The following is a 13,998-nucleotide window of genomic DNA, read 5'->3' as shown; positions in this document are numbered from 1 at the left end:
AACAATGGAAGGAATAAGGTCACATTGCAGGCAATGAAAGCAGAATTTCTAAAGCAATATATTTAGGAAAAGTCTTCAATTTACACAAGCTACCAGTATAGATAGGATCCTTGAGATGGGAAAACCCCTTTAAACTCAGGAAAGCGTAATGCAGTGATGTCTCAAAATTGTCCTTGTTGCTCCCAAGCCATACAGTATTATATGCTCTCTAGAGCCCCACCACCCAGTACAATGCTTCACAGTTGTCCCACACATTATAATATACTTCCTAGAGCCCCCCCCCTTGCAGTATAATGCTCCACAGTGGCCCCAGACGGTAAAATGTACTCCCGAATCCCTGCAGTATAATGCTCCACAGTGACCCCAGAAAAAATAATATGATTCCCAGAGCCTCACCCCACAGTATAATGCTCTACAGTGACCTCACACAGTATGTTATACTCTCTAGAGGCCCCTCCCTCCCACAGTACAATGCTCCACTGTTGCCCTTATACAGTATAATATGCTGCCCAGAGCCCTCCCCTGCAGTACACAGCATAATATACTCCCCCTAGTGGCCGCACACAGTATAGTTTGCCCTTATACAGTATAATATGCTGCCCAGAGCCCTCCCCTGCAGTACACAGCATAATATACTCCCCCTAGTGGCCGCACACAGTATAGTTTGCTCTCAAGAGCCTGGAGCTGCTTTACGCAAATAATTATATTGAAAAGGGGCTCAGTGATATGTAATTACATCACATGACACTGTCTTGTCAGGCCCCTTTCCATTATTGATGTGACTAGGCCCTGGGCTCACTGGATGATCCTCTAGTGCCATGATGGTGAACCTTTTTGAGACCGAGTACCCAAACTGCAACCGAAAAACCAATAAATTATTGCGGAGTGCCAACACGGCAATTTAACCTTAAAACTTTGTGGATCCACGATTGCGGACAATTATGGACCCACAAATTACAGTTGTGTGAATGGGACTTTACAGAGCTTGTACTGAAAGGTAGAGGTCTCTGCATTCGGTACTTTTGAACAATTAATGTTCACTATTTACATCGCCCAGGATCTGTTTTATAGAGACCGTGAAATGTTATTATAGCCTGTACTAATATCACGTCTACTATAAAACAGATATTGTGTGATATAAAAAGCAAAGGGATCACACACAGTGCAATCTGCCCCACAGTGGCCCCACGCAGTACAATCTGCCCCACAGTGGTTCCCCCCACACAATACAATCTACCATGCAGTGGCCCCCCCACACAGTACAGAGCCCGCAGTGGCTCCCACACACATTTACAATCTGCCCCACAGTGGCCCCCACAAAGGATTAAACCTGTATACTCCACAGTAGTCCCCCTCCCCACACAGCATGAAATGGTCCACAGTAGCCCCCTCCCCACACAGCATGAAATGGTCCACAGTAGCCCCCTCCCCAGACAGTATACCCAAATACTCGAGTATAAGCCTAATTTTTCAGTTTTCAGTTTTTGTGCTGAAAAAGCCCCTCTAGGCTTTGTTAGAATCACATCCTCCATCTTGTATTTTGGCATCCATCTTTCTCTATCAAAGATAAATAGTTTTGTCTCACAAAGTAATTCGTTAGACTAATTAACATGGAGATGCTATGGGGATCAAAGAAGGAAAACCCTTTTTCTTCTCTAGGTAATAAGGAAATGGAATGCTAATGAATCCTTATCTATCTGATCGACTTCAGGGCTGCACCTTTGTGTCAATGTAGAGTGTGTAAACATAGGATGTCTATAGTCCATTGAATGTTAGATCCAAGAAGTGGCACCAAGCCTTTTGATATATAATTATCTTCTGGGCCTTGAGATACACATATACAATGACTGTGTGTGTTTGTGTGTGTGTGTGTGTGTGTGTGGAATGTAATAATTAGATGGAGATTACAGTAGGCTTTAGCCAATGGATACAGGCTAAGATTATGTCAGCACTCCACATCCAATCCTCGTATGTTATGTTATAAGTCCAACCTGCTTTTGTCTGTATAAATACTACCTCTCTGTAACAATAAAGCATAATTCATTTTGATACACCACCATCTGTGTCTTAATCAGTTCTCCAGGCCTAAAAGGATGGGTGTAGTCCATCCAGGCCTGTTAATTAATTAATTTGGAACCCTGCAACATACTCTATTATGAGGACCCATTGATGTCCGCAACAGCTTATACCCGAGTCAGCAAAAAAAAAAAAAAAAAAAAAAAATTTTTAGGGGGGTGGGGTGGGGAGGGGGGGTGTCTATGACCAGCCGCAATATCAATGTATAGAATCTCCCATAAAATAGTGGGGAAATAAAGAAGCTTTAAAAAAGATAAAAGTTCTAAATCACTCCTTTCCCTAGAATACATACAAAAGTAGAAGATTACTGTGAAACAAACACATTAGGTATCCCTGTGTCTGAAAGTGCCCGGTCTACTGAATTTAGGGTGTCTGCAGTGCACCTGTTCTGTCGGGAAGGGGTTAATAAGAGCACTGCAGATACCCTATATTCAGCCAGACTGAATTCCAAGTGGGGGAAAAAGATCCCAGTCCTCAAGCTCAGGGAAGGGGCAGACAGACAACCAAAACACCCCCTGCCCTTTCCCAGCAACTCCAACCATTTTAATTTTTGAAATTTTCCTGTAGCTGCTGCATTTCCCCCTAGGCTTATACTCGAGTCAATAAGTTTTCCCAGTTTTTTCTGGTAAAATTAGGGGCCTTGGCTTATATTCGGGTCGGCTTATACTTGAGTATATACGGTACCTGAAGGGCTGCGGGGAATCCTCTCTTCTGTTCACTGCGGGCGCTGATGACTTACGATTATGTCCGTGCCGGTGCAGAGGTCACACTCTGTAGTCAGTGTAGGCCGCTTTCAGCTGGATGTGCATTTGCACAACCAGGTGAAGGCAGCGATCATTCACTAACAGGGAATACTGTACCGGATTCCCCGTAGGGAGCAATCTGGGCGACCGCACGCGTGCCGGCAGAGGGGGATCTGTATGCCCTCTCTGGCACAGGTGCCATAGGTTCGCCATCACTGCTCTAGTGGGTCAGTCCTATGCTCTTCAGTGATAACATTTATGGTAATGTGCTAGTTATGGTGTCTCAAACACTGTTCCCTTTTCAAACAGCTGATTGGCCAGGGTCTGTGTATCACATCCCCAGTCAATGCTAACCATCTTCAATAAATAGCTATTATGCATGTGTCATAGATCCACTACTGTTTAGCCACTGACACAAGGAAATGGCAGCAATAACTCATACTACACCAGAATCCTCACATATACCATTAAAGTGGTATTCCCACGTTGCATACTCACCAGTCTTCGTTGTTGTAAATTCTTCTTTCTTCCGGCTTTGTTGCGTCATTGGTGGGCGGGGTTTACATATTCAAAGGCATCTGTGCCGGTGTCTACACTCCCCAGTATCCGCCTCTCTATTACAGCGGATGCCAGGTCTGCGTGCACGCTCATAGATAGTGAGACCAGTGTAGCCTTCACAGTTCGACTACAGACCTGTCATCCGCTGTAATAGAGAGGCGGATGCCGGGGAGTGTAGACGCCGGCACAGATGCCTGCAACATCGCTATGCTCCTGCCCTGCATGAAGCCAGCAGCGGCCGGCGGCAGGAGCTCCTGTTATTCCGCTCCTCCGCCCCCCCCCCCCTCCCCTCTTGAATAGCAGCATTGCTCCTGCTGCTACTGGCTTCATGCAGGGCAGGCCCATAGCGATGTTGCAGGCATCTGTGCCGGCGTCTACACTCCCCGGCATCCGCTGTAATAGAGGCAGATGCTGGGGAGTGTAGACGCTGGCACAGTCTGTATTGGCGGTCCCTTCCCCCCACAGGGTAAACTACCCCCCCCACTCCAGGTTCGCTCCTGTGTACTTACCCCCTCCTCCCTCAGAGCAGCAGATACATCACTTGACTTATGACCAGATAAGTCAAGGGATGTGTCAAAAAAAATGAATAAAGTAATATAGTGGACAACAAAGCAGTTTTGCTGAAGCAATGTATTTAGGAAAAGTCTTACATCCACATTATCAAGCAGTATAGATAGGATCCTTGTGATGGGACAACCCCTTTAAGGGCTCGTTCACATCCGGTCTCTGTTCATACAGGTTTCCGTTTCCTGCACAAAACAGAGCAGGAGACGGAAAGCTGCAGGACTCTTTCAAACCCTTTCATTTGAATGGGGTTGAAAGATGTCCGGCCGTGAGCGTTTTATGTGAAACCGTTTTTTAAAATCGGACACAGAGTCGGACATGCAGTACTCTGTGTCCGGTGTAAAAAGAAACGGTTTTGCCCTGGAGCGCATAAAATGCTTACCGGCACTCACAGCCGGACTCGGCATGACAGGTTTCCGTCTTCTGCGTGCAGAAGACGGAAACCTGAAAACGGAGATCGAATGCTGGTGTGGACCCAGCGTTAGCCCAAAACATGTAAAAATTGTCTTGTATCAATTAGAACTGTTGGCCAAGCATTGTGCTGAAACGAGTGAATTAGGTTTTAGATACTTGTTAATAATATGATTTGCAGACGAATCAGGATAATATTGATCGTGCTCTAGTCCCACAACCTTTTAATATAGCACAGAACCTCGCTCACCATCTTTATACTGGGACAACTGACGTGACTAGTGTAATCACGTGAGACGTACGTCAACAATCCTTCCTCGAGAAACTGAAGTCCACAGTATTTGTAAGAACCATTAGTCTGCTCTCTTGTTTCCTAGGGGGAAGAAGATAAAGAGAGCACAGAACGGAGCGGAAGTACATTTATTTAGTGAACGGCATTTACGCGCTTCGTCTGTGCAAGGCGGGAGATAAAGGAGCTAAATAAATTATGGCTTCGGCTTCTAATATTGATTTGGATGCCACTCAGCACTTAAGGGATATTTTGAAGCTTGATCGCCCTGGAGGTGAGGAAACAGAAATTACTGTTTGGGAAACGGAAGTGAGTTTGTGAAATATACGGTAGAGGTTGGATGTTGGTGTTATGTTGGTGAACATGTGCTTACGTGGTATAAAAATTATGCTTTGGGTAATAGAATAGCCACGTTAAAGGAAGTTCACCTTTTTGTTTTAGGTTTTAAAAAAACAGTACGTCTTTGAAAAACTGAGTTGTAGGAGCAACAAATAGAATTTATTTTTTTGTTGCCACCGTGTGGTATTCTAAGCATGGCCTTGAAGGAGGTAGCAATAGAGAACTTTGTTGACTGATATGCTTAGTCTGGGTAGCCCACAATGCGGACTATAATAGCGTGTTGGTTTGTGTGAATGTCATGTAAACTGTGGTATTCACTACTGTGGATCCATGCATATTTTGGTTTACACATTGAGAGCAAATGGATAAAAAACACACAGTATAGGGGATGCATGTATGACTGCAGGGGAACCCATTTCATATACCCTTTCCATTCCTAGAACACTGGAATTGAGTATCTGTTTTGATTTAGTTTGAATTGCACTGTGGTCACTTGTGTGCATTGCTAATCTATTTAATCCTTGGGACTGATGAAGATAAGGAACCTTTGTACTCTATTTCTGTCATTCCTGTAGAATTTGAATGGAGATGAAGTATATTGCAGTCACTGACACCAGTCTTCATCTCTGGTGCCGTTGTGAGATGCACTTTCTTTTCTAAATGGTTTTTCCCACAAACCTAACACCATCTAAAGTTTTTTTTTTTTTCTTTTAAACATAATACAAAAGTATTTGTTAGATACATGGCAGCCACTCAGATGACTCACAGACATGGCGGCAATGATCAGCGTTGCACTCATTATGGATGTTAAAGAGGACCTTTAAAGAGGACCTTTCACCACTTTTGGGCACAGGCAGTGTTATATACTGCTGGAAAGCTGACAGTGCGCTGATTTCAGCGCACTGTCGGCTTTCCCGATCCGTGCCCGGTGTAAAGCGTTATCGGTCCCGGGACCGTAGCGCTTTAGTGTCAGAAGGGCGTTTCTGACAATTAGCCAGAGACGTCCTTCTGCCTCGCGGCGCCAATCGCGCTGTGCTGTGGAGCCGGGAGGAACGCCCCCTCCCTCTGCTCACACAGCTCGTCCATAGACGAGCATTATCAGGAGCGGGAGGGGGAAGTTCCTCCCCGCTCCACAGTACAGCGCGATTGGCGCCGCGAGGCAGAAGGACGTCTCTGGCTAATGGTCAGAAACGCCCTTCTGACACTAAAGCGCTACGGTCCCGGGACCGATAGCGCTTTACACCGGGCACGGATCGGGAAAGCCGACAGTGCGCTGAAATCAGCGCACTGTCAGCTTTCCAGCAGTATATAACACTGCCTGTGCCCAAAAGTGGTGAAAGGTCCTCTTTAACCACTCCAAGCCTGTGCAGCTTTCTGCCCCATGTTATAGGTGCAGCTGCACAGACTCTGGTGCACTTTGAATTATCTCCCTAGCCCCCCCCCTAGTTTTGGAGCTCTGAGCCCCGTTAATTCTGGCGCCCTGTATGTTAATTACCGTATTTTTCGGACTATAAGACGCACTGGACTATAAGACGCAGAGGAAAATAGGGAAAAAAAATTTGAAGCAAAAACTGGTAAAATATTTAATATATGGGAGTTGTAGTTTTGCAACAGCTGCAAGGCCACATTGACAGGTGACCCTGCAGCTGTACGGGGATGTATAGGGCGTTTTTTTTTGCGGGGCCAGATGTACTTTTTAGTTATACCATTTTGGGGAATGTCTATTTCTTAGATCACCTTGTATTGAAAAAAAAACAGGAGGTGATTTAGAACTTTTATTTATTTTATATTTTTATTATATATTTTTAAAGCTTTTTTTTTTTTTTTTTTTAACTATTTTATCCCCCCCCCCGGGGCTTGAACCTGCGGTCACTTGATTGCAAGTCCCATAGACGGCAATACAACTGTATTGCCGTCTATGGGACATTCTGTCTATTAGTATTACGGCGGGGAAAAAGAGGCCACCGATACTGACCCGGCATCCGCTGTACTAGAGAGGCGGATGCCGGGGAGGGATAGAAGCCATCACATTTGCCGGGGCCTGAGACATCGCTGCGCTCCTCTGCCCTGCATGAAGCCAGCGGCGGAGGGACGAAGAAGCGGAATAGCATCACTCCTCCCGCTGCTGACTTCATGCAGGACAGAGGATCGCAGCGATGTCTCAGGCCCCGGCGTCTATCTGCCTCTCTCTGCCGGCTTCCGCCTCTCTATTACAGCGGATGCCAGACGCCACATTCAGACTATAAGACGCACCCTTCTTTTCCCCCCCAAATTTTGGGAAAAAAAATGTGCGTCTTATAGTCCGAAAAATACGGTAAGCCTTTACAGTCAGAAGGGCATTTCTGAGTATAAAGGCAAGAGCTACGTCAGTCTGACACTGTCCAATTAGCATTACAATAACAATAAGTCCACGTAAGTCACAACTCAATGATAGCTTTGGTTCCTTGGTCCAGTAACTAAATCCTGGCTCTCTGCAGAGCTGTTCACAGGCCGGCTAACCCATACTAACTGCTAACTACATACTATATACTAAACTGTTACATTCTGTATCTGAGGGTGGGAAGGGCTGAGTCACAGATCCTTCCCCCCTCACCTATGCCAAAGAGAGCAGACCCCCTGTTTCCTTTGGACAATGCACCGTCCAACATCTTCTTGGAGACACCAATCAGATTATCTCCACCCATTGTCCTCACTGGTCCTCACTAGTTAGAGGTATTTGCATACAATGTGCTAACACACTAGACCCTAATCAGCCAACTACACATTGATGTGTACAACAGGTTAGAGAATACATTCCACACGAAATGTATATTACACATTGTCTATAGTATAGACTCTAAACATCCCACGACAACCCCTCCCCCTCTCAAAACATGTGCAGGACGCTATTGGCCTACACAGGTAAATTGGGGAATGCACATCAGTCTCTCTAGCTCATATGTCCTCCTGCCGGGATAACCCATCTGCGTTCTGGTGTTGGCTCCCTCGGCGGTACTGAATGGTAAAGTTGTAGGGTTGAAGGGCCAGACTCCACCTCAACAGTCGTCCATTGTCCCCAGAGACTCTCTGCAGCCAAGTGAGGGGGTTGTGGTCTGTAACTACGGTGAACTCCCGACCATACAGGTACGGCTGTAACTTCTTGAGGGCCCAAACTACTGCCAAGCATTCCTTCTCTATAGTGGCATATGCTACTTCTCGGTCCTGCAGCTCGCTTCCGGCTGAGGTAGGCAATCGGGTGCTCCTCCCCGGTGGCATTTACTTGGCTGAGGACGGCTCCCAGTCCATATGTGGAGGCGTTTGTCTGAACAATAATCCTTCGTTTATAATCCGGGGCAGCAAGGACAGGTGAGCAGGCAAGGGCGTCCTTCAGTTGGTTAAAAGCTCTGTCGCAGGTCGGGGTCCAGCTCACCACTCTGGGCAGGTTTTTCTTTGTCAGGGGCTTGGCCACGGAGCTGAAATTAGAGACAAATTTTCGGTAATAACTAGCAGTACCTAAGAACGCCATGACCTGTTTCTTGGTCTGTGGTATGGGCCAGTCTCTAATAGCCTGTATCTTAGCGGGCTCTGGTCACAGTTTTCCCCCTCCCACTCTATGCCCCAAGTATTGCACCTCGCCCAGACCCATCTGGCATTTGTCTGGTCTAATTGTCAGGCCCTCATCTGCAAGAGAAGCAGCTTGCTCAACTGTGGCTGGGTTCCGTTCCAGCACCCACTCACGGATCTCAGCGGGGCACTGGGAATAGAACTGTTCCTTAAGTATGACTTGGAGGACCTTATTGACTGTGACAGCCCCCTCTCCTTCTAGCCAGCGCTTGCATGCTTGCTTCAACTTGTGGGCGAACATGTGGAAGGAGCTTCCCCCATTGTAAGGCAAAGAGCGGAACTGAACTCGGTAGGTCTCTGGAGTGACTGCATAATACTTCTGCATCGCTCTTTTAATGGCCTCATAGTCCCGCTGACCACTAGGGTCCATGGCTCTGAGAGCTTCCGCAGCCGCATCTCGTAGGTGCCCCACCAGTTACCGGACCCAATCCTTCTCTGGGACTTCCATCAGGCGGCACTGGTGTTCGAAGTCCTGAAAATATCCATCCACATCCCCAGCCACTTCATCTAATGTCTTGAAGTGTTTCTGGGACACATATTGTGGTTCTCTCACTGTTGGGCTAGGTGTCGGCGTTTGATTATAATTCCCCTTAGTTATCTCAGCCATTCGCATTTCATGCGCCATTCTTTGTTCCTCCTTCTCCTTTTCCTGAGCCCTCTGTAATGCTCTACTCCTTTGCTCTGCAGTTGCTTCTAGCCCCAGCACTGCCAATTCCTCCTCATACAACAACCCATCTGCTCTTTTTGGTCTGTACCTGCCGCTCCCGTATCTCTACAGTCTCCTGGGGGCAGCCCTCCTCATTGTCGCTTTGCAGGGTCCTCTCCTCCAGTGCCTCGATCAGTTGATCTTTCGTTCTTCCCTGGTAACTCAGGTTTAGTTCCCGGGCCCTTACTTGTAGACTTGCCATAGTCCAGTTCCTGTATTCTGAGGTTGTGGCTCCATTAATCGCTGGGCTGTTGTAGTCCATCTCGCTGTCCGCTGTTGATCCCACCGCTGCCAACCAGTTGTCACAGAGCAAAGGTATACGTCTTTCCTCCGGAAGATCTCTTGAAACAACAGGGACATAAGAGGATGGGAGACAGCAGCAATTTATTGTAATCCACAAAGTTATTACGGTTGATGTGACCGCTGCCGGCTACTAACAATAAGTCCACGTAAGTCACAACTCAATGATAGCTTTGGTTCCTTGGTCCTGTAACTAAATCCTGGCTCTCTGCAGAGCTGTTCACAGGCCGGCTAACCCATATACTAAACTGTTACATCCTGTATCTGAGGGTGGGAAGGGCTGAGTCACAGATCCTTCCCCCCCTCACCTATGCCAAAGAGAGCAGACCCCCTGTCTCCTTTGGACAATGCACCGTCCAACATCTTCTTGGAGACGCCAATCAGATTATCTCCACCCATTGTCCTCACTGGTCCTCACTAGTTAGAGGTATTTGCATACAATGTGCTAACACACTAACCCCTAATCAGCCAACTACACATTGATGTATACAACAGGTTAGAGAATACATTCCACACGAAATATATATTACACATTGCCTATAGTATAGACTCTAAACATCCTGCGACATACCGTATTTTTGGACTACAAAACGCACTGGACTATAAGATGCTCCTAGGTTTTAGAGGAGGAAAATAAGGGAAAAAACTTTGAAGCAAAAAAAAAATGGTAAAATATTTAAAGGGGCCCTATCAGCAAAATCATGCTGCTAGAACCCCACATAACCGTGCATAGCCTTTAAAAAGGCTATTCAGGCATCGGTAATGTTATATTAAAGTACCCCCCCCCCCCCCCCCCCCGGTTTTAAAAAAATAACCTAAAAAAGAATGTGCTCTACTTACGGATCGTGCACACTGGGTGGGCATTCTGGGTGTGTCTTCACTTCTTCCCCGCCTCTTCTTCCTCCGATGTCCTCCGGTACCGTCTTCTTCCAGCGCTCGCTCGCGGACACTGATATGAAAAACCGGACTGGGCGCATGCGCAGTAGCATGCGGCTTCTACTACGGCTACTGCGCATGCGCCCCGACTATCACTGGCCGTTCGTGAGCGCTGGAGGAAGACGGGACCGGAGGACATCGGAGGAAGAAGAGGCGGGGAAGAAGATGAAGACACACCCTGAATGCCCGCCCAGGGTGCACGTTCGGTAAATAGAGAACATTCTTTTTTAGGTTATTATTTTAAAACGGGGGAGTAGTTTAATATAACTTTTACGATGCCTGAATAGCCTTTTTAAAGGCTATGCACGCATATGTGGGGCTCTATCAGCATGATTTTGCTGATAGAGCCCCTTTAATATATGGGAGTTGTAGTGGAAAAAAAAAACGGTTAAAGAAAAAAACATGGCGGTTTGAAAAATATCCGTAGACCGGGCATTTTCGGACATAGGGATTCCTAATGTGTATGTGTTTCACAGTAATTTTCTACTTCTATATGTATTCTACGGAAAGGAGGTGATTTAGAAGTTCTATTTATTTTATTTTGTTAAAGCTTTTTTTTTTTTTTTCTTCACTATTTTATTGCCCCTTCCCCCTAGGTGGCTTGAACCTGCAATCATTTGATTGCAAGTCCCATAGACAGCAATGGAAGTGTATTGCCGTCTATGGGAGATTCTCTACATTACTATTACGGCTGGTCATAGACCAACCGCAATAGCAATATAGCAGTGACAGGCCTGGGAGCCTTCAGTTGGCTCCCGGCTGTCACCAGAACAGGTTGGCTCGTGCGACCTCGCCGCGCAGGAGCGGCCTGCAACTGTACAGGTATGAGGGTGTATTCTACACTTTGGGGGGAAGGGGGGTTAAGTTGTAATGTCCGCAATTAGAATGCATTCGAATTGCGGGCATTAGCTTTGGGCCTCCGCGTATAGCGGAGACCCGGTTGCTATGGCGACCGCTCTGCAGCAGAGAGGCCGCCATTATTCTTACAGACCCGGCATCCTGGCAATAGAACGGCGGATGCCGGGAAGGGGGTCTTAGACGCCGGCAGCATTGCCATGCTCCTGTCGCTGCAGGAAGCCAGCAGCGGCAGGAACATGGCGATCTCCACCATTCTTACATTCCACATTCGGACTATAAGACGCACCCTCATTTTCCCCTCAGATTTTGGGGAAAAAGTGCGTTTTATAGTCTGAAAAATACGCTATTTCTGAATGCATAAGCTTTGAAGTGTATTGAATTAGTAATCAGACCACCTGTGGTTAAAGGGGATCTAAAAAATACGTTAAAAAAAAAAATCGACTTGCAACACACGTGAAAGTAAATAAAGGAAAACACATATGTGTGAAAACGCCTGATCTGCAACCTTTTTTTATTTATTTATTTTTTTTTTCTTTTTTTCTCCCTACTAGTATATCTTTGGAGTGTAGGTGGAAACCCACGCAAACATGGGAAGAACTTACAAACTCCTTGCAGATGTTGTCTTTGGCGGAATTCGAACCTAGGACTCCAGCGCTGCAAGATTGCAACGCTAACCACTGACCCACCGTGCTGCACCCTATATGCAAATGTTATAATTATTGAGGCCTCAATAGTTTTATTACTATGACAGGCCTGGGAGATTTCAGTAGGTTCCTGGGTGCTATACTACCCGGACAAATAACATTTCAGTGGATGATGGGGAGGACATAGGGAGCGTTGGCGGCCCTATAACCATAAATGCTCACAGGCATTACTGGCCGATCACTGTTTTTGTAAGGGCCCCTTCACACGGCGTAAGCATGCCGCTCATTTAGACACGTATCAATGTGTCGGAGCGCGGCGCTTCAAAACAGCCCATTGATTTCAATGGGAAGCGCGCGTATACTGGCATATATAGGCAGCGCTGGAGAGAGTTCTCTGGCAGCATTGGGGACGCCCCCAGTGCTGTTTGAGTGCTGGGGCCTGCCCCAGTGCTGCGAGAGAGCTAATTTGCATACCGACAAGATCCAGGATTGTATGCGAACGGCGCGGAGAAGAATAGCCTTTCTTAAGGCTATTCCGATGTGGTACCTAGAAAAAATTGTGTGAGTGATAGGATCCCTTTAACCCCTTAGTGACCAGCCTGTTTTGGACCTTAACCCCTTTTTTGATTGGCATTGGCATTGGCATTTTTTGATTTTCGTTTTTGACTCCCCTCCTTCTAAACCCCATAACTTTTTCATTTCTCCGCTCCCAGAGCCATATGAGGTCTTAATTTTTGCGGGACAAATTTTTCTTCATGATGCCACCATTAATTATTCTGTATAATGTACTGGGAAGCTGGAAAAAAATTCAGAATGGGGTGGATTTGAAGAAAAAATGCATTTCTGCAACTTTTATGGGCTTTGGTTTTACGGCGTTCACTGTGCAGCCAAAATGACATGTCCCCTATATTCTGTGTTTCGGTACAGTTCTAGGGATACCAAATTTATATGGTTTTATTTACATTTTGACCCCTTGAAAAAATCCAAAACTGTGTTAAAATTATTTTTTTCTAAAAGTCGCCATATTCTGACGGCCGTAACTTTTTTATACGTAAGTGTACGGGGATGCATAGGGCGTCTTTTTTTTTTTTTTTTGCGGGGCTGGGTGTACTTTTTAGTTTTACCATTTTCGGGAAATGTTATTGCTTTGATCACTTTTTATTCAAATTTTTATCAGAATCAAAACAGTGAAAAAACGGCGGTTTGGCACTTTTGACTATTTTTCCCGCTACGGCGTTTACCGAACAGGAAAAATATTTTTATAGATTTGTAGAGTGAGCGATTTCGGACGCGGGGATACCTAACATGTATATGTTTCACAGTTTTTAACTACTTTTATATGTGTTCTAGGGAAAGGGGGGTGATTTGAACTTTTAATACTTTTTATATTTTTTTTATATTTTGTTTTTACTTTTTTAAAAATTTTTTTTTGCATTTATTAGACCCCCTAGGGGTGTTGAACTCCAGGGGGGGTCTGATCACTAATGCATTGCAATGCATTGCAAAAAATCATACTCTTTTGCAGGCTGCATAGACCAGCCTGCAAAAGAGAGAATTTGCAGACAAGCCTAGGGAGCCTTGTACAGGCTCCCGGCTGTCATGGCAACATGACGTCAGCCCTGGAGCATGCTCCAGGAGCCGGTGATCCCGGGCAAAATGGCGCCGCCCATGCGCCGCCGGGAAAATGGCGCCTCCGGCGCCTTTGACCGCGGCGCCGGAGGGGTTAATGCCTCCGATCGGACCGGGGACCGATCGGAGGCATTAGAGCCGGTTGTCTACTGCTTAAAGCAGTAGACACCCGGCGGCTATGGCAGCCGCCTGGCTCCCGGGCGGTCGCCATAGTTACAGACCCGACATGCGCCGTACTATTACGGCGCATGTCGGGAAGGGGTTAATGACCAAGCAAAATTTTGGAAATTTGCCCTGTCACTTTATCAGTGAATAATTCTGTAACAGTATAGCACATCCAAG

At 46.3% G+C, this 13,998-nt stretch overlaps 1 protein-coding gene across 2 annotated transcripts in view; it reads left to right on the top strand.

The window, feature by feature from the left end:
* Positions 1 to 4,726: 4,726 nt before the first annotated feature.
* EDC4 (enhancer of mRNA decapping 4) overlaps positions 4,727 to 13,998 on the top strand; it is a 310,514-nt gene continuing 301,242 nt past the window's right edge. For both annotated transcript variants that reach the window (XM_075281772.1, XM_075281771.1), the window contains exon 1: positions 4,727 to 4,915. In XM_075281772.1, the coding sequence (XP_075137873.1) occupies positions 4,840 to 4,915 (76 nt within the window). In that variant the 5' untranslated portion in view covers positions 4,727 to 4,839. The remainder of the gene's footprint in view (positions 4,916 to 13,998) is intronic.

Source organism: Leptodactylus fuscus, chromosome 7 (assembly GCF_031893055.1).
Source record: "Leptodactylus fuscus isolate aLepFus1 chromosome 7, aLepFus1.hap2, whole genome shotgun sequence".
In the NCBI taxonomy this organism is placed as follows: domain Eukaryota; kingdom Metazoa; phylum Chordata; class Amphibia; order Anura; family Leptodactylidae; genus Leptodactylus; species Leptodactylus fuscus.
The sequence above is the reverse complement of the archived record's forward strand: the minus strand, read 5'-3'. Positions and strand labels throughout refer to the sequence as shown.